Source organism: Alternaria incomplexa, assembly GCF_024043165.1.
Source record: "Alternaria incomplexa strain BMP 0042 chromosome Unknown scaffold_8, whole genome shotgun sequence".
NCBI classification, from domain to species: Eukaryota; Fungi; Ascomycota; class Dothideomycetes; order Pleosporales; family Pleosporaceae; genus Alternaria; species Alternaria incomplexa.
In genome coordinates, this window is record NW_026249857.1 from 1424916 (window position 1) to 1450985 (window position 26070).

General features: G+C 54.8%; 7 protein-coding genes across 7 annotated transcripts; 2 read left to right on the top strand and 5 right to left on the bottom strand.

Annotated features, from left to right (window-relative positions):
• Nucleotides 1–361: 361 nt before the first annotated feature.
• J4E90_006272 (uncharacterized protein) lies at nucleotides 362–7771 on the top strand (the record flags this gene model as incomplete). The annotated part of the gene is made up of 1 exon (XM_051435819.1): nucleotides 362–7771. The coding sequence occupies one exon, from the start codon at nucleotides 362–364 to the stop codon at nucleotides 7769–7771; it is 7410 nt and encodes a 2469-aa protein (XP_051290677.1).
• A 582-nt stretch (nucleotides 7772–8353) lies between these two features.
• J4E90_006273 (uncharacterized protein) lies at nucleotides 8354–10067 on the bottom strand (the record flags this gene model as incomplete). The annotated part of the gene is made up of 4 exons (XM_051435820.1): nucleotides 8354–8604; nucleotides 8704–9047; nucleotides 9109–9215; nucleotides 9384–10067. 4 exons carry the CDS (start codon nucleotides 10065–10067, stop codon nucleotides 8354–8356), a joined length of 1386 nt encoding a protein of 461 aa, XP_051290678.1.
• Nucleotides 10068–10806: 739 nt separating this feature from the next.
• On the bottom strand, nucleotides 10807–12203 carry J4E90_006274 (uncharacterized protein; the record flags this gene model as incomplete). The annotated part of the gene is made up of 2 exons (XM_051435821.1): nucleotides 10807–12097; nucleotides 12145–12203. The coding sequence occupies 2 exons, from the start codon at nucleotides 12201–12203 to the stop codon at nucleotides 10807–10809; spliced, it is 1350 nt and encodes a 449-aa protein (XP_051290679.1).
• Nucleotides 12204–13846: 1643 nt separating this feature from the next.
• Nucleotides 13847–16520, bottom strand: J4E90_006275 (uncharacterized protein; the record flags this gene model as incomplete). Its single annotated transcript, XM_051435822.1, has 2 exons — nucleotides 13847–14591; nucleotides 14641–16520. The coding sequence occupies 2 exons, from the start codon at nucleotides 16518–16520 to the stop codon at nucleotides 13847–13849; spliced, it is 2625 nt and encodes an 874-aa protein (XP_051290680.1).
• A 4950-nt stretch (nucleotides 16521–21470) lies between these two features.
• Nucleotides 21471–21858, bottom strand: J4E90_006276 (uncharacterized protein; the record flags this gene model as incomplete). The annotated part of the gene is made up of 2 exons (XM_051435823.1): nucleotides 21471–21584; nucleotides 21637–21858. 2 exons carry the CDS (start codon nucleotides 21856–21858, stop codon nucleotides 21471–21473), a joined length of 336 nt encoding a protein of 111 aa, XP_051290681.1.
• Nucleotides 21859–24583: 2725 nt separating this feature from the next.
• Nucleotides 24584–25305, top strand: J4E90_006277 (uncharacterized protein; the record flags this gene model as incomplete). The annotated part of the gene is made up of 2 exons (XM_051435824.1): nucleotides 24584–24844; nucleotides 24898–25305. The coding sequence occupies 2 exons, from the start codon at nucleotides 24584–24586 to the stop codon at nucleotides 25303–25305; spliced, it is 669 nt and encodes a 222-aa protein (XP_051290682.1).
• A 243-nt stretch (nucleotides 25306–25548) lies between these two features.
• Nucleotides 25549–26006, bottom strand: RSM19 (mitochondrial ribosomal small subunit component; the record flags this gene model as incomplete). Its single annotated transcript, XM_051435825.1, has 4 exons — nucleotides 25549–25591; nucleotides 25659–25838; nucleotides 25889–25904; nucleotides 25964–26006. The coding sequence occupies 4 exons, from the start codon at nucleotides 26004–26006 to the stop codon at nucleotides 25549–25551; spliced, it is 282 nt and encodes a 93-aa protein (XP_051290683.1).
• Nucleotides 26007–26070: the final 64 nt, after the last annotated feature.

Below are 26070 nucleotides of genomic sequence, written 5' to 3' on the forward strand. Positions count from 1 at the left end.
CTGCTCTCCTGTCCGTGTCCACATTTTGTCGACGACACTGGCACGCCTCCGACTGCCTCTCTTCCTGCTTCATCCGCTGTTGCTGCTGCCTCGGGATGTTCGCTCGTCCTGTCGTCTCCAGAATCGTGCATCTATCCCACCCTATGTCGCTCTTTTAGCCACCAAGCCCAGCCTTTCCTTGATATATTACCTTGTAATCCTACTGCAGACCCGGCGCGAAACTCTCTACGCGCGTTTCTTTGCCCGAGCACTGACTGCAGCGTCGTCGGAACATTTGTCGCCTGTTTGACGCGCGCAGCATCCGAGACGGAAAAACAAGAGTTGCAGCTCGTCGAGTTGTGCTGTAGCGGGAAACCCTTGGATGCACGCTCGACGGTCCACCTCGTCCTCGCAGCCGCCGCCCTCATCGCCTCCATTTGCTCCCGGGCACTTTGGTGAAGCTTCGACTCCGCCCGAGGCGCGTGAAGCAGTCTCTCCCACCTGGACGGCCCCCTCGCCGGCTCGCACCCTAGCCAACTCGAGCCCAGAGCTCCCTACGCTCCCGTCCTTCTCCATACTGGGCAACAACCCGCGCACCCCGTCCAACGCTGCGAGACACGACCGAACCGACACTTCTTACTACACGGCCAGCTGGGGCAGTCCGTACAGACACCCGCCGCCCGTTTTTAATCCGTCGCGTCAGGTCTCGACAAATTTCGGCAGCGACGACTTTGAAGAGGAAAATTCCGGACTCACATTCGGCCTCGGACATCTGCTTCCATCCCGGCTAGATCTGCAGGAAGAGTCGCCGAACCAGTTCAACCTCGAGCATCTTATCCCGCGTCTAGAACGGAACGCCTCGCCGAACCAGTTCACGCTCGAACATCTAATCCGCTCTCGACTGCCAAATCTAGTGACTCCCACCAAAGGACCGCGAGCGTCCGGTACTACTCCCCGCGCGTCCGACACGAACCCGACTTCGCAAGAGTGGGTTGAGCGATTCTTGGAAGAGCGTTGGAACCGCGAGACAAACGACTGGCGGAGTAACAACAGCGATACAGAGGGATCAGGTGGAGAACCGGATATACCACTTGCGCCTCCGCCGAAAAGAGGACACAAGCAGAGGAACAACAACAAGACTCTGAACCAGCAGGACTTTTGGCGCCACTTTAGTAAGGACCAGAAGGAAGCACTCGGCAAGATGATGGCCTCAAAGTACGCGGATCCTGAGCTGGTGACGGCCAGGCAAAACTCCACATCAGGTCCCAGCACGAACGGACACAGTGCGCAGGCTGAGAAGACGCCGGTACCGACTCCTTCAAAAACAGCTAAGCCGGCAGATGAAACTCCCAGCAAGCAGTCGAACAAGGACGCCTCCAAAGTAAACCAGGAGTTGTCGAACAAGCCACTTCCCGACACCCCAAGCAAGTCGTTCTTGGCTCCTCCAGGTGCAGCACCTGCGCAACCTCGGATGCGAAAGAAGGTCATTGTCAAGGGCAAGGGCTGCATCATCTCGATACCGCGAGACATTCCCAGGGGCAACCCAGGGTTCCCTCCGAAGCCGATGACTGCAGAGGCTGTTAACAACAAGCTCCGACAGCTCGAGCAGCAGGGCTACGACACTCGTGGCTTCAGTACTGGAGGCTTAGAGACACATAACCGTGCCATCTGGCCCGCTGAGGAGGATGTCAAGGCAGAACGCGCCAACTCCAACAAGCAGTACAAGGTCCGCGTCTCGAAGGAATCAGAGTGGAAGGACTACGAGAACTCTCTGCTTGAAGCTAAACTAGCTGCACTTGGTGTCAGCATCGGTGGCGAGGAAGATATCCCTCTTCCCATGTCGCGAACAGCGTCATCACAGCAACATCCAGGGCAAGGGTTCACTCCCCCGATCCCGACCTCCTCAGCTGGCAGTCTTCGCATGGCCAGGCAAGGCAGCATCGCCGGCTTTCCATTCGGACCCTCGCCTGGGCACATGTCTCGACAATCGATCGCGTCTCCGGCTGCTTTTGGAAACCAGCGTCCCAGCATGCACATGCATCGCCATTCAACTTTTGGGTCGCCTGCAAACTTTGCTCAGCACGGTTACTCACCTTCGGGTACTTGGTCGCCTGCTGGATACTTCAACTCTCAAGATGGACGCAGTGGCTCTCCTGCTCTTGCTCTGAGCAGGCCTGATCTTTCCGGAATGATCTCGCCACATTCTCCATTCGGCATGAGACCCGGCCAGCAGTTTCCCATTACGCCGACGCAGAGGGATGACTTCCAGCTGCAGATGCAACTGCAACAGCAGCAGCTACAGAACCAGCTTCTTCAGCAGCAACAGCAACAAGTCCTTGGCTTGCGCCCGTCCTCCACTCTGGCCGAAGTACCCGAAGATGAAGACGAGGAGGATGAGGTTCCGGCTATGAAGCATGCCACTCAACCTGCACCGGAGATTGCTGTACCGCGTCCTCGCAGTCATCGCCATAACCTTAGTGAGAACCTTGAACGCGAGGCGGCGAACGAAGAGTATCACTTGGAAGAAGCCATCGACAAGCAGTTTGCGGAAGGAGGTGATTTCAGTACGGAGCCAGAGACTAACGTATCCTACAAGCCTTCCAATGCTGTGGCTAACCCTACGTGGGAGGACTCGCGAACGATCTTGCACCAACCTCAACCGCACAGCAAGTCGCATTCGCTCACCAAGTCTCAGAAGCCTGTCTCCTTCTCGTTCCCGGCGCAGCAAAACCCTCGCTCCGACAGCGACGGTGCGAAGACCAACATCTCAGAGAACACAAACCCCAGCTTGGAGGATGGAGAGGTTCGCAACCCTACACAGAGCTCTGCGCAGCACTCCCAAGCACCATCCCAGGTCAGCAACTCATGGAAGGACAACAAGTTCGCATTCAGCAAGCCTGCATCGGCGATGCACAGCAAGCACGCTTCGCGTTCCTCCATCTCGAAGCTCAATGTTGAGGCTAAGGAGTTCAAGTTCAACCCTGCAGCGTCTTTCCAGCCAGGATCCTTCTCCTCGGGCTTTAGCTTTGCACCCGCAGTTAAGCCACCTACAGCTGCTGCTCCTGCTGCTGTCCCAGCCAACAACAAGCCCAGCATTGATGCATTGGCCAACTTCAACGTGTCGGCTCCTGCCTTTAAGCCGGATGCACCCGTGTTCAAGCCTGATGCTCCAGCCTTCAAGCCTGTGGCTGAAGCTCCTGTGTTCAAGCCTGCGGCAGACAGCTCTCCATTCCCGTCCGGTGGCTTCAACTTCTCCAGCCCGCCAGCCTTCAAGCCAGATGCGCCCGCGTTCAACCCTGGCGTGTCTACCTTCAACCCTAACAAGCCGGCTCCTGCTCCAACAAGCTTTTCCTCGAAGATCTTCGGAGATGTCAACCTATCTCAAAGCGACATCATCAAGCCCGCCACACGCTCGAAGGCCGTGCCTATCATCCGTCCGGACAACACGCGCTCGCAGACTCCCGAGACTGAAGGCCGTGAGGACCACGAGGATGAGTCTGGCCGACCCAAGCAAGCCGACGGCCGCGAAAAGCGAGCTCGCCGTGACCGCGCTGATGGTGACGATGTCCCCAAGTTTGCACTCCAGCCCGTGCTTGCATCGCAGCCTTTGGCAGAAGTCAGACAGCCCAACGCTAGCAAGCAAGAGCCTCAAGTCGAAAGGGAGGCCGTCGCAGAAGACAAGGAGAACCTGTCGCCCGTACGTGAGCAGGTCAAGGCCAAGTCGAAGAGCCCCGAGCCTCTGTCGCAGCCAACGGAAGAGGTCATCATGGAGCCTATCTCGCCTGCACCAGAGAGCGATCTAGGTGCAGACGACGATACACCTCACGCGAGCGATGTACCTACGCCGACTACCGAGGAGCCCGAGCCACTGGGCAACAAGCACTCTCACAAGAGCACGCTTTCTGCCAACGCCAAGCCCTTCGAGTTCCGACCGCAGTTCAACAGTGCTGGCTACGACTTCGGCTTCCACGTTACGAAGCCGTCTCAGGTTGAAGATCCCGAGAAGTCTCAAGTGTCTCCACCGAGATACGCAAGCAGAAGCCCAGCAACTACGTACAGGCCTAGCGACGACGGCTCGTTCAAGACTGCTATGGAATCTGGCAGGCACAAAGGCTACCCTGAAAGCGAAAGTGCTGATTTCGACCAACTTGGTGATGCTTCCTTTAACGACATTGATGCTGTCATGAAGCATATGGATGGTGAGGGCTCGGACTTTGGCGTCGAGCGCGACGAAGCCTCTTGGGACCAATCTTCCCCCCAGAGAACGCCAAACGTGTTTGAGCGCAATGACCTGCAACCCAACTTCAAGATGCGCAGTGACGCCCCCAGCCCCAGCCCCCGTCGGGGATTCTTCCCGGGACGCCCGATGCAGGGATCTGCAACATCAGTGCAGGATCCGTTTGACGATGAGCGGGCTGCGCTCCCATACGACTCGCCTGTACGCCACATGAACAATGCTGACGCCGGACCCATGAGCGATTGGGACGAAGGTCTTCTTACTGAAGACGAGTCTAAGGTCCAGACACGCAGCGGCTTTTTCGACAAGCATGTTGATGACCTCATGGGCCGTCTCCTGCAGGACCGCCTTGGCCCGCTAGAGCAAAACCTGCAAGGCATTCAAGAGGCACTTGCAATGATGTCGCAACGTCCGGGACGCGGCCGCCGTAGCATGTCGACTAGCGCACGCCTGGACAGCGATGCCGACGACGAAGATGACGAAGCAGAGACCGACGTTGACTACCGTAATCGATCTCGTGGAAAGGACAGGAAGTTGGAGAAGATCCGATCCATCGTCCAGGACGCGCTTGAGATGCACCAATCACAGATCACATCTATTCCGGTGCCCGTTCCCGAGCCAATGATTCCAGAGAAGATCCGGGAGATCGTCACCGATGCGCTTGCGCAACACCAGCCACCTGTACAACCTGTCGAACCTGTTCCTGCTGCTCAGATCCGCGACATTGTCCAGGATGCGATTGCTTCTACCACCATTGCATCCTGGACTGAGGCTCTCAAGCCTGACGACGTTCGTTCTATCCTTGCTGACATGCTCGCAACCCATCTTCCTAAGCCCGTGGAATCGGTCAAGCCTGACGACATCCGGTCCATCGTGTTGGAAGCGTTCGAGACGCACGCTCCTCAGCCAATGCCACCCCCAGTGCCTGAGCAGATCTGGCCTGACGACTTGAAGGCAATCGTTACCGAGGCTCTTGCGTCACAACAAACGCCAGCTGTGGAGCAATTGCAAGCGGAGACCATTCGCTCCATTATCGCTGAAGCACTCGCATCCCACCAGCCTTCAGCTCCTAGTGCGCCAACTGCCGAAAATGTACAGCCCGATATGATCCGTTCTATCGTTGCCGAGGCCTTGGCGAACCAGAAGCCTGCTGCCACTCTTGAGGCTCCCGTCGATATTCCCCAGCCACAGGTCGATATGTCCGAAATCTACCAGGTCATCGGTAGCCTCAAGGCTTCTATTGCGCAGACCACTAGCCACCATCTTCAGGCTGAGGAGGTTCGTGAACTTGTTGAGGAAGCTCTGAAGCGCCATGGTGAAGAGGTTGCCGAGCGTGAGAACTCCAAGGCCGTCCAGGAGAGGGATGTTCGTATCGCGGACCTTGAGGAAATGCTCAAGGAAGCCACTCTTCGATTCAACGAGGAAGCTGAGGCCCGCCAAGCCCTCGAGGCTCGTGAAGCGGACTCTGCGCGCCTGCTCAAGGTCACCGAGGAAGAGCTCACGCTTCTGCAGCAGACTTCCCGTGATGACGAACACAAGATTGGCACATTGACAGAGGAGCGAGATGACCTCCGCCGCAGCCTCAACTCATACCAGGCGGATTCAGCCGACATGCGCGATAGACTCGCCACTCTCGATATTGAGAACGAGCAGCTCAAGCTTACAAACATCGCCCTGGAAAGCTCGGAGGAGGACCTGAAGAAGAGGCTCGATTCAGTCACCGCGGAGAACGAGGCACTCAACTTTACGCTCGAGGAACACCGTATGTCCGCTAACAAGTGGCGTGGTGACCTGCAGCACGCTCACGAGGAAGGAGAGCAGCTGCGCAAGGCTATCGGAGAGGCGCGCTTCCAGGCCGAGGAGGCAACCCGAGTACGCGAGTCGATGCGCACCAAGCTCGAGAAGCTACAGCAAGATATGGTTGCCGCTTCACAGCAGATCGCATCTGAGCGTGCTCAATGGCAAAAGAACGAGGAGGCCTCCGCAACCAAGTACGAGGTCCTCAGCGCACGCATTGAAGCTGAAGGTCGCACACGAGAGCGTCTGGAGAGGGAGCTCGAGCGCTTGGAGACCCAGGAACGTGAGGGTATGAGACTCAGGATTCATCTCGAGCAAACCCAGAAGCACAACGCCAGACTTGAGGAGACAATTGAAGAGCTGAGGAGAGAATCTTTGGAGCACCAGAAGAACGCCCAGCGCTACGAGCGTGACATGCGCGAGGCTAGGGATGCTGCGCACGTTGAGATCCGCCGCACCCGCGTGCTTATGGAGGCCGATGTTGACGCAGCTAACAACCAAGTCAACATCGTTCGCCACGAGCTTGAGAGCGAGGTCGCTCGTGTCCGCGCTGAGCTGGACCAGGTTCGCCTGGATGCTGATACAGCCAAGGAGAAGCACGAACTGGATCTGGAGGCCGCTTCCGACCTCAAGAAACAAGCCGTACAGGAAGCGATCGAGAACAACAGACACAGCCTGCAGGAGCAGCAGCGCACTTTCGAACGCCAACTTGAGCACATGCAGCATGAACATGCTCGCGCTCTGGAATTCGCGCGTGAAGACAAGGATCGTGCTGATGCTTTCCACAACGACAAACTTGCGCTCGCCGACTCCAAGCTCGACCACTTCAAGGACAAGATCGCGTTGCTGGAAGAGAAACTTCAGGTCGCAAAGGAAGCCGCCAACGCCGCTGTTGCAGCAGCATCCAAGTCTCCTACGTCTACCTCTTCGTTTGCTCCTAGCGGCGCAGAGAAGATCTCGCCCCAAGCGCTGCGCGAATCTATTGGTGTTCTCCAGGAGCAGCTACAGGAGCGTGAAGGACGTATCGAAGCTCTCGAGCGCCAGCTTGAAGATGTTGACACTGAGGCCCCAGCCAAGTTGAAGGAACGCGACACTGAGATCAACTGGCTCCGTGAGCTACTTGGTGTACGTGTTGATGACCTGAACGACCTCATCAACTCCCTTGCTCAGCCAACCTTCGATCGCGAGACCGTTCGTGATGCCGCAATCCGCATCCGCACCAACTTGCAGATGGAGCAAAGTGAGAAGGAGCGACTCATCTCGGGCGGACAAAAGTCTCTCCCAACTCTGAGCTCGCTCTCCAACTTTGCTTCCCCCAAAGCAGTCCAGCTTGCTGCCGCCATCGGTAACTGGCGCAAGGGCCGTGGCGAGGCTACCTCCGCTCTCGCAGGCACCTCAACCACCACGCGGACCCAGACGCCATCCCGTGCGCAGCCTCACTCGGCACAGTCCTTCCTTTCAGGCCTCATGACACCACCAACCTCCAACGCGCGCCGCGGATCAGAACTCTCATCCTCGTCGCAGCGCCCTCAGCCCCTGCGCACAAACTCGAACAGCTCGCGCGCATCAATCGAAGCCGGTTTCCCCGCCCTGGGCAAGCAGCCCCGCACACCACCTCTGATGCGCAAGCAAGCCTACGACCAAGACGCCGAAATCGAGCCTTTCAGCGAGAGCGGCTTCTACGACGATGAAAGCACTGTTGATGGCGAACTCACGCCACTAGCGTTGAACTTTGGCCGGGAACTACAACAACGGTAGATTCTGCGACCATGACAAAACAAACAAGAACGACGAAACTGCAAAACTAACAACCTTTTCCTTTGTTAAAGAGTTTTTCCCTTTTGCGTTGCTTTACCGCTTGCTCTACACGAGCGTTTTCTGCCGCTGCCTTATCATGGGTTCTGCGTCTGTTATCTACCTTAATGCTTGCTTCTACTGCTCGCGTTGCCTTTTCTTCTGTCTTTTACAGTACAGCACAGCGACTTAGGTTGGCTATTGGAATATATACCCCCGCAAGACCGTTTTTTCGAAGTTATAGCTCAAATTGTATACAACACAACAGTTTTCTCCTCGTTATATAGCTTTTCTTATGTATGTTTGGGGAATGAACAGGAGGGGGATACTGGGCGGAGGAAAGGGAAGGTTGCGCGATTTGGAATTTGGAATTAGTTGGATATCAAATTGGATAATATATACTGTTCTTTTTGAAAATTGACGTGTGTTTGAATGGAGCTTCGAATGTCCGTATAGGCTTAGATGGATTAAGGTGAAGTACGCGATTCGTGCTATGTCAGATTACTTCGTCCTATGCTTGAAAAGGATGTCATTTTTAGCATGATATCAAACCTTTCGAATCATAAACATCCTCTTCACAAACGGACTCCGTTGAAAGCTCTCCGCCTCAGCCACTGTGGGATCAACGCCCCCCTTCGCAGCCGCCGCAGCATTCTCTTCATCTTCGCCAATCTTCCACGTCCTCACCATCCACAAACAAACCGCAGCGCCGATGTACATCCACCCCGTGAAGAGGATGGCACCGGTGTAGCTCCCACCGTTGAACGCGACGATCTCGAGGCCGATGGGTTCGGAGACTGTTATCACGCGTCAGCACACGTTCCCACGTATACGAATGCAATTATGGAAAATGACGGACAGAAAAAAAACAGGGCGAAAGAACAACGCAGACTTACAAGTAGTAGGCAGCACCAGCACCAACCAAGTAATACTCAACGCACTCGGCAAATCCCTCAACCCCATAACCTCGGTCGTAACCGGCGCCGCCGTCGCCCAAAACGTGCCCGCCACGCAACCCCCCACCAAACTAAAGAAAACCAGAACACCAAAGCTCTTCGCGAAGATCCAGATTAACAGGCAAAATACGCCGACGAGGAACGTCATGCTGCCAGCCATGTTTAACCTGCCTATAGAGTCGGAGAAGTAGCCTATGGGGGGCCGGCCGAGGGCCTGGCCCAGGTTGAAGACGGCGCCGATGATGCTGCCTTGGTTGGCGGTTAGGCCGATTGTGCGGGCGTAGCTATAGAGGGGAGGAGAAGTCAGTGTATATCTCACAGGTGTTTTGTACGGCAACAACGTACCTGGGCAGACTGAAGAGCAGGACTATATAGCCGAGCATGCTCAATACTCCGAATGCGAGGAGTCCGACGAATTGGGGCTTTTTGAAGAGGGTGTAGTCGAAGCTGACCTGTTCGGATGTTAGTACGAGGTCGAAGTTGATTGTGATGGAGCTCGAGAGCTGGTGCTTGGGATGTGCGATGTGCGATGTGCGGTGGAAGATACAAGCCACCGTTGCTGCTGTATCCTCACTCGCATCCACATCCCCAACAACAAAGAATAGAAACAGCGAACATACCTGCCTACTCCCCACCTCCTTATTCCGATCGCGAATCACGCACGCACAAACACTATTCACCACGCCCGCAACAACAGCCAGCGTGCGAAACGCCCACGGCAACCCGATATCCCTAATCATCGCCTGCGCTGCAAGACTATATATCAATCCGCCGAGCCCACTCCCCGCCGCACAACACCCATTCGCCAGACTACGGTGCGTGGTAAACCATTGCGCTGCAATCCCCACGGACCCCACGAAGAGGAAGCCCATGCCCCATCCGAAACACACGCCTTGGGACAGGAAAAGGTGCCAGATGGACGACGCAAAGGACGCGCCGATGAAGGATACGGTTTCGAAGAATACGCCGATGAAGAGGGTGGTTCGGGTGCCGAAGCGCCGGGTTGTGTATGTGGCTACGGGCGAGACGATGAGGGCTTGGGAGATGGATAGCCCGCCGATGAAGGCGTACTGGAGCGGTGTTGCGCCCGAGAAAGTGGAGGTAGAGAGGTAGTGCGCGAGGAAGACGGCGTAGGCGGAGTTTAAGCCCCAGGTATGCCCGTTTATCGTTGCGACGGCGGCGACGCAGATCCAGCCGTAGCCGCCGTTGGGGGGGACATCGACTGGGTGAGTATCCGGGGGAGATAGAGTTTTCTGTGATTTTGATGCTTGAGGTAGTTGATGGGTTGGTGAGGTTCCTGGCATGGATTGTGGAGTGTTGGTGGTGTGGATATCCGGCTGTGGGTTTGCAATAGTCATGCTCTTTTCTGATGTCGACATGTCATTTCTTTGGTGTCCATTGACTCCCTCCTCTTTCTCCCGTTGCGGTGCTTTCATCTCCATCTTCACACTTTCGAAATCCTCTTCGTCTTCGTTCGTCGTTTCTCTTCGTGCTTCGCCTTCTCCCGGGAATACGGTATCACACAGCACAATCCTATCCGACCGGCACAATCCCGCTCTTTCCAATCTCTTGAAATGAGTAAAAACAATCACCTACACACTTCTGCGCACCAAGATACACACTGAGACCACGTCGCAAACGTGTGCGAACATATTAGGAGTCATGTTTGCGCCTCCCTCGGTTGAAGAGTAAGGAAGCAAGCAAAAAAAAGTGGAGGTTGACATCCCTACGCCCTTGTCCGGAAATAAACTCATAACCCGAACTTATTACGTTAAACCGCTCGATAGGCCCTGCCTCTTCCGGTTAATGCAGAGACGGAACCATGCCGCGAATGTCGCACGTCGGCACCGCGAGTCGAGATGCACAGCCGTGCCGATGAGTTTATAGCTGTACTCACCACCTTGCCCGTGCTTTAACTCACGAGTTCAAGTGTTCTTTGATCTATTGATTCGTTACTACAAAAGAGAGGAAAATATCCAAAACGCTATTCTAACAATCTAAGCCAAGAGGTATCATCATTCGTCAAACCATTCCTATGCCCATCTATCGCGACTCGCACTGAGCCATGAACCTGTACATGCCTTCAACGCCCTGGTATTCCAACGGGGTGTGCATGTCCATTTCATCAGCCTCGCTAGTATGCAAGCTGTCGTATCCAGAAGGCGACGAAGAAGATAACCACGGGTTTGGCTCAGTTTCAAAGTCATCTAGCTGGTCGTAGCTTTGTTCCGAATGAGTCGAGAAGTCTTCTGAAGCCGCGAGTGATGGCGAAAGCATGTGCGTCCAGTCGATGTTCGGTTGTACGTGTTGGCGCTCGGCAACGGGCTTGTCGTAGAACGAACATTCGGAGGGTGTTTGGCTAGGTGCGAAGGGGAAGAGTAGCGCGATGTCGGTGCCGACAAAAGCGTCAAAGTCTGCGTCCTGATGAACTGCGCCTCTGGAGACCTCAAAGTCGTTGCATATCGTCTCCACTGTTTGCGCATCGCAGCCAGGGAAGTGGACTTTGAGGACCGAGTTTTCATACGAGATGGGAAGATCGCCTAGTGCCGCCAGTCGTTGCAGATCGTTCAAAACGGCTGCGAGCTCCTTGACGGCCCTTGAGAAGTCGACGGACAGGACATCGAGGAGACCCTCGCTGTTCAATGTCTCCTTCTCCTGTGTGAACGAGGTGAAGCCCTTGACGGCCTTGAGGGGAGTAAGAGCTGTGACGGTGGGGTTGACGTTGAAGCTAATGTAGGATCCAGGGGTGGCCTTGGGAACCTTGTTCAGCGTACGGTTGACCTGGTCTTGTAGCGCGGACACAGTCTTGAAGCGCTTCTCGCCGTTGTGAGGGTTGACGCCATCAAACTGAGCCTTCTGTCCACCGACGAGGAACGCTCGCACAGCCTGAGAGACGTTGTTGATGACTTGGGCGGGCGATGCGGGTCCATGCGAAAAGTAACGCGCGCCTCCGGCCCTGCCAGAGCCCCAGCCATAGCCTCCTGCAGTTCGTCCAAATGCGCCACCGGTAAGGTTCGGGCGGAGGGTCGATGCGAAGGGTGCGCGGCCAGCCTGGGCGTTGACGATGCTTCCAATGCGTGACTTAGGGAAGGATGCCTTGTCATACTTCACGCCCGAGTTGCGAGCTGCAGAGGTGGTGAAGCGACGAACGGCGGCGCTGATCTGGCTGTGGGTGGTGTACCATCGGCCTTTGCTCTGCTTGAGGTAGGCAATGCGGTGAAGAGGGTGCTTTGGGGCATTTCGAGCGAGGATAGGTTGCAGCACTGCATCGGCAGGTCGTGCGGATTCTGGTAGTTGTTTCTGTACGAGTTTCGCAGCATGTTTCCAGGCAGCCCTTCGTCTGTCAGTACGCGACCTCGTCGAATAGTGTTGCGAACTTACTTGAACGCTCTCGCGTTCTTGGCCACCGAATTATACAGATGCACCACGGCAGGTGCCATGATGATTGTGTGTTCCAAGAGAGGAGAGAGTGGTGATGCGTCCAACTGTGGGGAAGGCAACGTTAATGAGGCGCAGGGTCAATGTCGCCACCGATCGGCAACATTGGTCTGGAACGCCGAGCAATGACGACGATCACATGCCAACTCACTCACCGCTGGCTTTCGTTTCAAGTGAAGTGAAGCCTGATATTCTCCGCCTGTAAACTACCGCTGCAGGTTCCAAACATCGTTTGATTGATGGCGCAGTGATTTAGCCATGTTGCGCTGCTGTGCCTGGCGGAGTGTGCCCGGATGCGAATCTCTCGTGAGGGATGGAATGGTAGCGACTGAAGTAAAGCACCGGAATCGGAGTAGCAGCCATGCGACTCGACACCAGTAACCACTTCACGATACATGAGCGTATCATCCTGCGATGCCTGCAAGACCGGGGTAAGATTTCACCATTCAGGTCAGCTCAATACCAGGAACAGTAGGTATTCATTTTCGTACTTTTACAAAGCAAAAGCCACATCCGCAGACCTGACATCCGCTTATATACTTTGCTTCATGGAAAACAAGACTCCCAAGCAACCACATCCACCTATAAGTAAAGGAAGAACATGATTACCATATATGCCTGAGGGGAGAGAAAGCTGCCATCGAGTTTTGTATGCTGAGTCGGATGAACATGCAAAAGGTAGACACACACACAAAAACGCCAGCTTTCAATGCTACGAGGCCCCTAGATCCAGGAAAAAGAGGGGAAAAGCCAGATATTCCTGAGAAGGGTATTTCGTATTGTGGGATTGGTAATTCGTGTGAACATTAAAGGAAAAGGTTTCCGAGACGCGAGGGCATTCTATCGAAGGAGGAAAAAACAGTTGGTCGGCCGCCGACCGGGTAGAAAACGCCAGAACATGAACTTTTTGTCAATGTATACACAGTCCGAAAACTCGCAAGGGGAAGATGAGAAGCAACAAGACCGAAGACCGGGACGAAGACATGCATGAACCTTGGCTCATACGACAGAGTTGAGACAGCACCCTGGGAGCATCATGGCGGTGTCAACAGAGCCAAGGTATCTGCATCAAGCAAATCATCAATACGCTGTCGGCTTCGAGGGTCCATGCTGCCACTGCGATAAACTGCCTTCAGCTGATCGAAAGCTGGACATCGCTCGTCTTCGGTCCTGATAAGTTCAACAGAGTCTGAAGCTACCCGCTGTCGAATCACGCTCTGTGGCGAAAGCAAAGACTCGCCGTAAAATTTGGTAAGATTGGAAATGCCAGTATCCGTCCTCCGGTGGGCGGCGTCTTCGAAAGCCAAATGGCGGAACTCGTCATACATTGATTGGTTGAAATTCCGAATCAAGAAATGCGACCAGAATTGGTAAAGAACGTTCATGTCGTAAGGGGTTGTGCCGAGGGGTGCGTTGGAACGCTGATGAAGAGCTTTGGATCGAAGGTGAAAATACGATTCATGCGATGAATCAGAAGGGATGGTGTGAACTGGGCGGTGGTGATCTTTGACCCAATATAGGCGAACAGGGGCGATTGGCGAAGTCGATCGGAACGGGTCGGTGTCGAGTTGTGGTTGATAAAGATGGCTCTCAGGGCTACTATCGAAGTGATTAGCGCATACATCAGCTCCTCTGAAACGGCAACTTACCCATCAGACATTCCGGCACCGTTGACCCTCAATTGGCAGGTGATTGACTTCTCCGGCTCATCTGGCACGCCATGTTTACTATCGATGGAGCCATTAGAAAACGTTCGGGAAACGGAAGGAGGTAACGACATTTGCGACGGGGGTTGCTTGCGCATGACGACTGTCAAGCTGTCGAGTTGCAAGTCGGAAAAAGAATCAGGAATATCTCCACTCACAGCCTTTGTCGAGCTCTCGATTGGGTGACCATTCGAGACGGCCGCGTTCACTTCTTCGGCAGCCACGCCATTCGTCTCCGCCGGCACTGAACCGGCATCCTGGGCAACGGGATGGAAACCGTTCATTTGGGGATACGCGCCCTCGTTACCGAACGGGCTGAATGCTGGGGACATGGCCGACCACTGAGGAGGGTTGGATGGATCGAAGCCTGCAGGGCGAGAGACCTGAGGCTGGTTCAGCTCTTTTGGTCCCTCGTTCTGTGCAGACGGATCACGCTCGGCCATGTCAAGAACCCACTGCTGCCAGCCTTCCTTGCGACGTAGTCGGTCCTGGCCGTTCTCGCTGGTGCGGTACTCGATTGTGGCAGACTGTTGGCAGACGAGCCTGATCATATCGATATCAGGAGACAGGCTCTTGATGCGGTTGAAACCGGCGATGAATTCAAGAGCAACGAATCCCTGAGAGTCCATGTGGCGACGTAGGTACAAGTCCTTGATCAAATTATCAACAGAGAAGTAGTACTCCCTAGTAATCTGTTAGCATGTTTCTTGTGACGGGCGGATCAAAAGCATACACTTGGGTCGTGATCATAGCGAAGACCGAATACTGATCGACGCCGTATGGGCTGTACGGTAATCCAGCGCTCATGGGCGCAGGCATTCCATAAGGATACATCTCATGCGACGTTTGAATAGGAGCTGGGTACCCGGGCTGGAACGGTGGATACCTGTATGGATCGGTGGTCAATGACTGTGAACGGTGGTTGTTGCGACCGAATTTGCCATGAGGCGCGGGGAAGAAGCTATTGCTCTCAGGTACAAAGGTTGTGGGCGATCGTGGGCCCAAGGGAAAGCTCGACGTGGAGTGCCCGTTGGTGAAGTGGTGTCCATTGGTGTAGTTACCACGGCCGCCACGACCTCCGCGGCCACGTTCGCGGCCGTTAGAGAACGAACTGAAGCGCTTGGAATGGCCATGCGAGGAGCCGTCCTGGAAGGTGTGCGCTCTACGCTCACCATCTCCAGCGGCGTCTGTCTGCGTTCCAGCAGAATTTTGACGCTCACCCCAGGTGTTATCCTTGGTAGGTGAGGATGCGCCATCTCTCCTTCGCTCTCCGGCACCGTGGAATTCGCCTCGGCGGCCCTTGTGAGGCTTGGTGGGGTACTGACGTTGGTAAGCGCCGTTTTGAGCGGGCACGTTGGACAATGACGATCGCCTGGGCTGCGCTTCAGACTCGGAGGGTACGGGGCCAGCGGCTTTGCCAGCGGCGTCGCCGTTGACCACAGGGGCCTGGCCGTTAAGTGTAGGGGCATCTGCGCTACCGTTACGCTTTGCCTTGGGAGACGCATCCTGGGTAGCTGTCTCAGCGCGCTCGCGCCTCGTCTGTTCGCCATTCGGTGCGAATCCATCCTTCTCGGTCTGTTCAGCACTGTTGCCAAAGCTAGTAGGCCTGCCGCCGTTCACTGCTCCACCGCGTCCTCCAGGACGGCCACCTCTCCTGGCGCCTGCCGCGTTTGGCAGAGGAGTGTTGAACACAACTGTTGGTGTGTAGGGGATTTTCACCCACTCATGCTTGCTAGTCGAAGCGCCATCCTTGCGCTCCTTCTGCTCCTTCTCGCCCTTCTCTTGGGCCTTCTTGCGATCCTCGTCGATGACGGTCTCGGGAGTCGGCCATGACTCCTGGTCGCGGTTCGGTGGAGGAGGCAGCGCGCTCGAAGCCGGAGCTGCCTTGGCGTCCTTCTCGGGGAACCTGCCCTTAGCACCGTTCCTCACATCGAGGTCACCCTTGAACTCTTTTCGTCCCTTGTTTCTGCTCTCGCCGTTTGTAATCTTCTCTTGAGATTTTGAGTCGCCGTTCTTGGCCTGAACTCCGTTTGCCCCATGGGACACTCCATTAGGGGTTGTTTGAGGCGCAACCTTCTGCACCTGAGACTTGATCGTGTCCGCTCGTATCTTCCAAGGGTTCACAGTCGGCACAGGCGCCTCTTGGAGGGGCTTCGCAGGCACGTTCTTGGCCTTCTTGACCTTGTCAGAGGTCTTCTCGACTGGCTCAACCGACTTATCAACTGAGGTGGAGGCCTGAGACTTGTTATCCCAGGTGGTCGACTCAGAGGAGGTGTTCGGTATCGAGGAAACATCGTCGTCCTTGGTGACTGTCGACGAAGTGGAGGCTCCCATATCCGGCGAGGATATGTTGGAGGCATCTACGGGTTGTGAAACCTTGACCACATTGGGTGCGGCTTGCTCTGTGCGCGCCTCGCGGGTTTTCGCAGGCTGCTCAGGGCGCGACTCAGACTCGACGTCTTCGGCCCAGTTGCTGGGTGACGCGCTAGTTTCTGGGACAGATGCGCCGTTGCCGTCCTTGGCTGGTGTAGCAGAGCCGGACGCCGACTTGCTCGTGGTGGCAGGCGTGACGACGCCCTTCGCGGCTTGCGCATATGAAAATGTGGAAGCCATTTTGGAATTTGTGTGGATCTCGACTAAAGTCCGGCTGGTAAGACGAGAGTAAGCGCTTAGGGTCCCCGATGGGAGCGCTGCGGCAAGCTGGCCAACAGGTGTTGACGCTGGTATGTCCGGAGAGGTTGCTCTTGACCTCCCCGCACGCAAATCTCTTTGCTGCTACCAAGCCTTGCGTTGACGACTAAGCGGTGCGGCGACGATGTTGCTCTGCACTGATAGAGAGCTGGGCAGTGTGCTGGACGAGGGCTTTGTACCAAGGCGGTCTCGCACAATGTGAGGAAAGTAGATGCTTCCTACTTCACTGTTTGGCGGCTGTGACGGTAATTGCGCGTACTGCAGTGACGGGGGTTAGCGAAGGACAGAGGTGCTGCAAGCGCAGTGTGGGTAGCATATGAGGCGTGGTGGTGGAAACAAGTGACGTGGGTAGTTGTGGTGGAGGACTGGGAGCGAGCGCACGACAAGTCGAAATGACTGCGTGGGCCGCCGAGGACTAAGCGGGAAGGGGCGCGAGTGAAAGACAGAGCGCAACTAGGAGAGGCTGCAAGGCGGAGAAGGGGAGGAGGGTTGCGCAGCGTGCCGAGCAAACTCGAGGCGGGGAGCAAGGCAGGAAGCAAGCGTGCGGCGGGCGTGGGCGGTGCTGTGGGCGGAACTAACCTCTGGAGCGAGTCTGCGTGGGCGGCGGGGTGGGCAGGCGCGCAGAGAGGGCAGCTGTGACTGCGTCGGCGGAGTACTCGGGGTGGGCGGTGGGTTTTGGCGGATAATGAGGGTTGGAGGGTGCAGTGAGGTACGGGCTCCAGGCACACGAGGGTTGCGGTACAGGCTCGTCTGGCGTGCGTGCAACAGCGACGGAGCGGGCTGAGGCGGCGTCTGAGGGTCGGATGCGACGTGATCAAGGCAGACGGGGCGCCAGGCAAGAAAATTGGCTGTCGTGTGTGCGGGAGAAGCAAGCGTAGGTGGGAGAAAGAGGGTCACTCTCAAGCGCGAATTTTTCTTCGTTAAGGTGGTGCTCTAAGAGAACCCGACAGCCCACGCTACTTCGGCGCATTCACCACGACCTCGCCCAGGGCCCGAGAGCCGCCGTGTAGCTGCTAGCAGCTGACATGTCGCTGGCCTGTTCTATGGCTGCATCTGCGTTGATAGCCCTCGCATTCATCGTGGTTCTGCATTCACTTTCCAGCAGCGCAGTTGACGCGCTTCTACACGCCAATGACGTCTCGCGAGCATCTTTGACCCCTCACTTGCCAAAAGCTGATACATGGCTGCCTGCGCTCCAGCAAACAGCAAATCTCGCCGTCTGCTCATGTCAGCGCACCTGCTTGCACCCAATTGGCCTTGGATCTTGGGACATCGGGCGCCTCGGTGAGGGCCGTGTTGTGCCGGCACTTTCACGTTCCTATGCCAATGGTCGGCAGCACGAGCGAGCCATCTATCGATCCCTGTGCCTACGGGAAAACGGAATACCGGCCATTGACCTTCGCGATTTCTGCCGCGAGCTCCTAGCAGTCCGTATTGTCTGTCTGCGATATACAAGCCTTCATAGTTATGCCTGGCCAGCTAGTCCTCAACTGTCCACCTTCTCCGCTCCACCAAGAGCACCACTATGTCTTCACCCATCCTAGCCGCTGTACCCGATGCATTGGAACTGATAAGCTGCGGATGCTAATCCCGTTGTAAGTGGTTTAACTCTATGAAGCAAGACCAAGGCGCGTGTTGCTGCACGTCAACGTCGACATGGTGTTCCTGCCATGAGGTTTGGACGTCCCGCCACACCTCGAGGTCGAATGCGCCTCGGCATCCAAGTACGCGTAAATTGGGAGTCATTCTCAAACACAGTCCAAGCAGGCCACAATGATGTCAAAAGGATGCCTAACCTGCGTATCTCAGGTATCATCCATGATCCATAGAATTTGCGTCATGATTGCTGCCCTGCTCTAATTTCATACGCATTCAGGCCTGAGGCTTAGAAGTTTCGGGCCTTAGATCGATGATTCCTTTTGACGACAGCCACAATCCCAGCCACACTGCCTCGATCCGGCCCGCAATCGTCTTAGACCACATACCCGGAAATGGTCACGTCACATGATGGGATATGCAAACTGGAACAGGAAATTCAGTTTTACTGACGATTCAAGTTGTCCGAGTTGTTGAGCTGTTTTTGTGTTTTTGTGTTTTCGCATTCGATATTCGGCACTATGAGTAGTAGCCGCTATGTACTCGAACCGATCTCAGTATCTGAGTATACCGGCTGTCCTTTCGTTTTCCGATCTGAAACTCTGCTAATCTCCTACACTTTGAAGTATCGCATTTACTGACCATCGACGAGCCTGTCTCAACTATGAAAACCTCTTTCCTTATTTTTCCCTTTCAACCATCGTCCAACATGCGTCCATCAACATCCTCGGTTGGATAATTCATCGATGATGCACAACAGAAAAGATTCGTCCTACTGCAACCCCACCGTCTCCCTCAACCTCTCCATCTTCATCCTCGCCTTCTCTGCACTGCCCGCCCACCACCAAACGCACCACCTGATCTCCTCCCACTTCTGAGGAAACACAGTCCGTATATCCTTCAACCCCGTCCGCTTCGTCTCCCATATCTCAAACGCCACCATAGCGCGATCATAAAAATACCGCTTCGCGTGATCCGGTACTCTGAACAACGCCTGGCCAAGCGCCGGGGTATGGATAAGTCCTTGACTCATATCGTAGCGCGATTGGTGGAAGGAAGAGCGCGTGATGAGCGTGAGATGCCGCGTCGACATATGCTGAACATGCGCCTTGTTGGTTTCAAGGCAGAGGTCATTGTGGGGCTGGAAGTGAGTTCTTCGAGGGTGTCTCCATCGCTTGGTTGAACTGGGTGTGGGGAGGGAGAGGTAAGGTCTGCGGCGGGATGCCTTGGAGCGGACGATGAGGTCGATTAGGTCGGGGGGTTGAAAGTAGGTTTGGCCGGACATTAGGAAGAGCTGGAGTAGTCTGTCGTGGTGGTTAGTACAGATACAATCGAGTGTTGTATGATATGGGATTGTTGATGCGCGATACGTACCTAGGACAGTGAGCCAGGTCCTTGGAGAAGTCGGAGACAAATGTGAAGGGTAGTTGCGAGGAACTAGCGTCGGCGAAGTATAGGGCATGGAGTGGAAGTACATGCTGATACATGAAAGCAAATACAGCATGACGGTCCAGTTCATCCAGGAGTGGGGTATCTTTTTCTGCTACAATCCTGCTCTTGCACGACTCCAATATTCCGATCTGAATAGTGAAGTTTGCCGGGTAGCTAAAGTGGGTCAACACCCATCTGATCTCGTTGAGAAGCCAGATGCACACCACCGCTGCATAGAATCGTCCCCTCTGATCGGTGTTGAGACTGCGATAACCCCAGGTGTGTGGCGTTTCCGGATTGCGTGGAGGCATATCGTCGTATGTGAACTCATCGCCACGGCCAACGACCGTTTTGAATCGATGCACAAGCCGCTGAGCATCCGAGGTATGATCTACAGACAGGAAGTCTTGCTCTTGGAGTTCCCTTTCCATCCACGTGTTCTCCAGCACGCGCAACCCTTGGTACCGTGCTAGCACGTCGCAGATTGCATCATCTGTCCACTCTTGTGGCGAACAGCATGCATTAGCCGTACTGTTTAGATAATGCTCCCAGTTATTCTTATTCATTCCAGGTTGGCTGGCGGGCAAGCGTGACACGTGGTGTTGAAAGTGTCCAACGATTTTGGAATGGAGGAACAGGGCTCTGTTGAGCTGGAAGTCGTAGCGATGTTGGGGGTTGAAGTAGATAATCGAGCGCATAATCTCGAGATGGATGTTGCGTTTTTTGATGACATGGTGGGTTTTGGTGCATGTGCGCCCAAGATGGTGAACGTCGTCGATGCTTCCTAGGAAATGGAAGATCTGCTCTAGGATTTCTGGGGGCAGATCAGTAAGAGTGGCCATGATTTGGGATATCCTGTCCGATAGATGGCTCCTTTCACAAGAAGGCTTGCAGAGTCGTTTGCAATTTGGTGCCGGGGTGCGGCGTGGTGTCTTTGTGTTAGAGGAAAACGGATACAGCGCGGTATCACGCGCAGTTTGTGATGAGTAGCGGAGGGAATTTAGCAGCGTCTGGATAGTTCTGTTGATGTATTGGGGCCTGAGTACAATCCCAGGTCGATCCGGCTGGTGTCGATATGGGGTGTCAGTCAATGGAAAACGCGCGGTTGCTACTGCAGGGACGGATGACACGCCGCCGTCTTGCCCGGGGGTGCGCGTAGCTGGAAGTGCAGCTGGTACAAGGCTGAACCCTCATTTTGAAGCTGGCTCGTTGCCTGGGTCAGGTGCTGCGGAGCGTTTGTCAAAGCGGGGGTTCCCAAACAATTCATGGTGAAGCCAGTCGAAGTCGTCCCGATTGCTATCTGATATCTTTTATAGGATCGCATGTAGGCTGGGTTATCAGAACAATATTGATTCCCGTAAGGCGAGGTGGAGAACGCGTCGCGGAGAGATCTGACGATTGTAAGTAGTTGAGGCACGACCACTCCGATTGGCCCCTCGGCGCCAGCCGCGTCCGTGCACGCCATGCTATCAGCAACTACCTGGGTACTCATTCTCGAGACCAAGAAACTATGATAAAATGACTACCAACATCAGCCACCGATTTTCTCAGAAAGAGTCCAGATTGCCGAGTGGAGCTCCGAAACTGTGGAGGGATTAGACACAACGCGCAATCGTGCAAAAAGGATGCAGAAACACGGTCTGAGCGATACAGCAGGAGCACGAGAGTCGAAGATCTTTAAATATGGTGATGGGTATGATCATTTCTCGAACCATTTCATTGTATCGGGACGTTGTCAAATAAGTTGGTGGTATGTAACCTTGAATGAGAGACTTCTCCACCACACGTCCTTGTAATCCTCAAACTCCACTCTTTGACACCTGTGACCGAAAATCAACCAGTAATTTAACCAGACTTGCAAACCAGGTCGCCACGCTTGGGAGTACCCTTGTTGCACCTGCAAATCTGACCAGCTGCGCAGCGGTGGTCGATGGTCCAGATACCGCCCTTGCAGTACAACTTTACAATTGTTAGCATTCAGTTCTGCAGATTACTCGTTGAAGACACTTACAACAACCTGCCTGTCCTTGACACCACAAGCGTGGGGGTCGTTCTCGCCACCACCGAAGGTGCAAGCGCCGCCAGCAGAGCGGAGATCACTTCCGCAGAAGTCCTTGCCGCCGCGGGCCTCGAGGGGGAAGCTGTTGACGGAAGTGACACCCTCAGCGTCGACTGGGGTGGCGGCGACCATGAAAGGCGCAATGGCCAGGAGGAGGATCTGGGTGAACTGCATGTTGAAGGTTTGCGGTTTGGGTTTTGCGGTTGTAGAGTGAATGAAGTGGTTTGAGGAGTGAGTGGATGAAGAATTGAGGAGAGGGAGGCAGGTTGCTTTATAGATGAAGGATGGCTATGCTAAGCTCCCGGTGCTTGAGTTGAGAGCTACGGCAGAAAGCTCTGGTGGAGAGAGTCCAGCCATCGAGAGGCTGGCACTGCTTGCTCGTGGACCGAAAACAATCTTCGAGACGCTGTGGCCCTTCACGAAGTGGATTATCCTTGCGTTCTCGTTAGCAGATATCGGCCCGTCGGGCTTCTCCATCCATAGACCAACGTTCCTGTGATGAATTGAACTAGAGATGAACGCCGAGGAGGCTTCAATGTGATGTCAACGTTGGAGGCCTTGCATGAGGTCTTTATTCGAAGTGAAACCGGCATGGAAGTCCGTGTAAGCCCTAGAGACGAACCGGTCAATTCGAGTGTAGATTGCTGTGCGACTTGGGTCAGACTTGACTGTGGTATCGACGGCCCCGAGTACCAGCGTGCCTCTACTCTTCACATGGGTCATCTTCGCGGTTTGCAACAGGGATACTAGCCAACGGAGCAAAGGGGAACGCCTGACAGTAGCGCGCGGAGCGGGCCTTAGTAGTCGCGGCGGATGCAAGGCTTGTCCATACACTACGCGACTGTGCGGTGCTGTGGCACCATCTCATGAAGATGACCTTGGAATCATTGGAACGAACCGATGTAGTGGCTGATCGTGACGCGAGTTCGGTAATTTCGTTTCTGGAGAATTTGATCAGACACCCAAGCAGCTGCTGCGGTGTTTGTGCACGATATAGTCTTCGTCGTTTTCATGAGATGGTGGTAGTGGATTGCAAGCCTCGTCTGGTGGGGCCAAGGCCAGCGCATGCGCCACAGCTGTCTCCAGTAACCTGCAGAGGGCTAGCCTAGCCGGGTAATTAGCCTCAGGCCTCGAAGACCCTTTTTTATCTCCAATATAGATACGTTGCGCTAGACACCCGAATTGTGGACATGCAGACGTAAGGCCCCCAGATCTAGATCAGGTTGCGGTTGTACAACGTCTGCACAATTGGTGAAGGGATGTAATAAAGTGAACGCCTCAAAACAGTGTCAGCGCTACGGATGCAAGAGCGGGTGAGGCATGACGCGGACGCGGGCCACGGGAAGGATGCGAAGCTTTCTTGGTAGAAAGCACTTTATCTGCTATGGTACGATTTTGTAAGATCGCCGACCTACCACGATACCGGTAAGGCTCTAGTACGGATACAATCCAAAATTACGTATCTGAGCAAACTGTGGAATTTGATCAGCAAGCGGCAGAAAGACCTTTCAGGTCTATTCACAAAATTGGATCCGGCTAGTTATCTCTCGAATTGGAAGGTGTGAAGGCGTCTCGCATCATGGAGCTGAAAGCAGCATCTGTATCGAAATATGTCTCAATTGCCACACAAGCTCTCTTGCGCAAGGCGCAATAGCGCATCTCGCTGCGCTGGTCGGCCACTCTGGGAACGTTTACAGATATTCTTCCACCCCGTGCTTGAATTGTCCTCGTACGAGAGTATAGCCTTTCATCCAGCTCTAGGTATCGCTCACGTGTTCGTTAGGTGGCAGCGCGTGTTGCTCGTACCAGAATTGCCAGACCTTGTGCTTTTCGCCCTTGCCGTCTGGGTGGTCGGCGTCGTACCCGCTCTTCAAGTCCGTGTAATGATAGGCTAAATTGTCGATTGTAGACGTACTTAGTTCAGTATCGTCAGGTCGGCGACCCAGTAGCATCCACGGTTCCGGTGAGAGCGGTGACACAAGGATGACATGGTGGCACAAAGCTGCCTGGGCTTGTGGGGAAAGAGATGAGTTTCCCGCAACGTTCTGACGCTGTCGCGGTCGACAAGCTTTCCGACACGCAACTACGCGCGAGACCGTTTACCTGACAAGCCATGTGTGTGCTACATCTGCTGTTGATGTTGGGTGTATCTTCAGCGCTCGCTCGTACAGACGTCGTGGACAAAGAGGATTTCGTGACTGCTGCACACCTGCCCTATGTCAAGAGACAGGCGGGACTCGCACAACACCCGTCACGGTGTCGTTGTCGGCGACATTCATTGGGTTCGTGCGCGAAAGACAATTCGTAGGCTGTTACGCTCCTGGCTCCAAAAACCTTCCGAGGTCTGGCTGAGGCTCTGCGGGGTGCCGCATTGACTTCCCTGAGCACATCTGCATTAGTTCCATCAAATCTCCCCTCACAGGTATTACTTCTTCCTTTCCACTCCATCCGACTTCAGCTCTGCGCTTCGTCGCTTTATTGCTGGGGGACAGGGAGGCTCAGTGAAAGATGACAGCAGAGGATGGACGTTGAGGTTGTTGCCCATCCAGGCGTAGTGCGAACGCCTTCCGCCAGGACCGGAGTACCCGAACGGGGCGTATCCGTTCCTGATGCAGAATCACTAAGGAACTATAACAAGCACAAGGTGATCGCAGCAACACAAGTACTTCGAAATTTTAGATATACGCGATAGTAACTATTGTACGTGCTTGCAAAGTCGTTGTGGAGTTAAGCTGGCTCATCCACCTGGGCGATCACTCTCAGGGTCACGTGATCGTCCCTGCTGCTTGGCGGGCGCGTTCACTCCCGCGCTTGTCTCCGCAGCCCGCAACCCGAACAAACCACCCCACGTCATACCTCGCACTACCACGTCGCAACACATATTACTCGTATCGCAACTATGTCCGAAACTAACTCTCAACCCCCGGACACGAACATGGAGGTCAACGACGAACTAGACCAGACGGTCGACGACGAGATCAAGCAAGACGCGACACGACTGGAAACCGACGCTATGAACCTTGACGGCGCAAACGATGCAGAGCCCGCAGCGGTCAACGGCATGGCAGACTCTGCCGCCGCCTTTGAGGCGCGCATACCTGCGAAGAAGGACGCAACATTGCGCGAGTTTCTAGGCAAGATGGATGACTACGCGCCGATCGTATGCTGAATGCCGTCTCCATCCCAAGCATCGCGCACTAACCAGGCCTCCAGATACCCGATGCAGTGACCAACTATTACTTGACACGCGCCGGTCTGCCACCGCCACCTCAGACATCACAACACCTCGCACGTCTCCTTGCACTCGCGACACAGAAATTCATCGCCGACATCGCAGCCGACGCCTACCAGTTCTCTCGCATCAGGTCATCCAACACCACAAGTAACAACCCTATGGGTGGCGTAGGAGGAGCGCCGGCAGCAGCGGCGCCTGGTGGTGCGCCTGGCGGCAAGGATAGCGGCTCGAAGGCCAAGGACTACAACCTCGGCATTCAGCGACCAGGATATGGAGGTGGAGGCCAGGGTGGCAACCAAGGACGCACTGTGCTTACTATGGAGGACCTTGGTATGGCAGTAGGCGAATACGGAGTCAACATCAAGCGCGGAGAGTTCTACCGCTAGAACCTTCAGCCAGCGGACAGGAACCCCTGGAACTGGGACACGACGGAATGTGGTAATTTGGGACATCGACATGCATTTTAGGCGTTGGACGGCATCACAGGCGCAGGGACTGATCATTCGGAACATGGAGGCATCCCACCCAACGAAGGGCTCATCATATGTGTACAATAGCAGTACAGAATGGCTTCTAGATAAACCAAAATGATACCCAAACTCCCATTTGATGCACATGCGCTCCATTGCTCATTTGTTCTTAGTCTGCTTGTACATGAATTGCTTCCGTGTCCTGGATTCAAAGTCAGCACTCCGTTGCTCATGCCCTTCAACAAAGCCAGTGATTGTAGCAGACATACGGCGCAAATTCCCCAAGCTTTCGTCCTACCATATCCTCCGTGATGGTGATATCCAGGTAGCTCTTCCCATTGTGTATCTGGAACTTGAGGCCGACGAAGTTGGGTAATATGGTAGCGGAGCGCGCTTGTGTCTTGATCGGTGGCATTCGTTCACCCGCCTTCTTCTGTGCTATCGGGAGGCTTCGAGATGATTAGGGCGCATTTCGCAGGGCTTGATAGTGGTGGCTTACGGGACGATATTAGGGCCTGTGAAAAAGTTAGATCGCTAGTCATTGACAGACGAACATCGCAAGACGGCATCTCACCTTTCCAGACCGATCGAGCGCAGAGCGCCCGTGTGGGAAACATTGCGACGTTATGCGTGAATGATGAGGTCGGCGAATGTTTTCGACGGGTTCCGATGGCTTCAGGA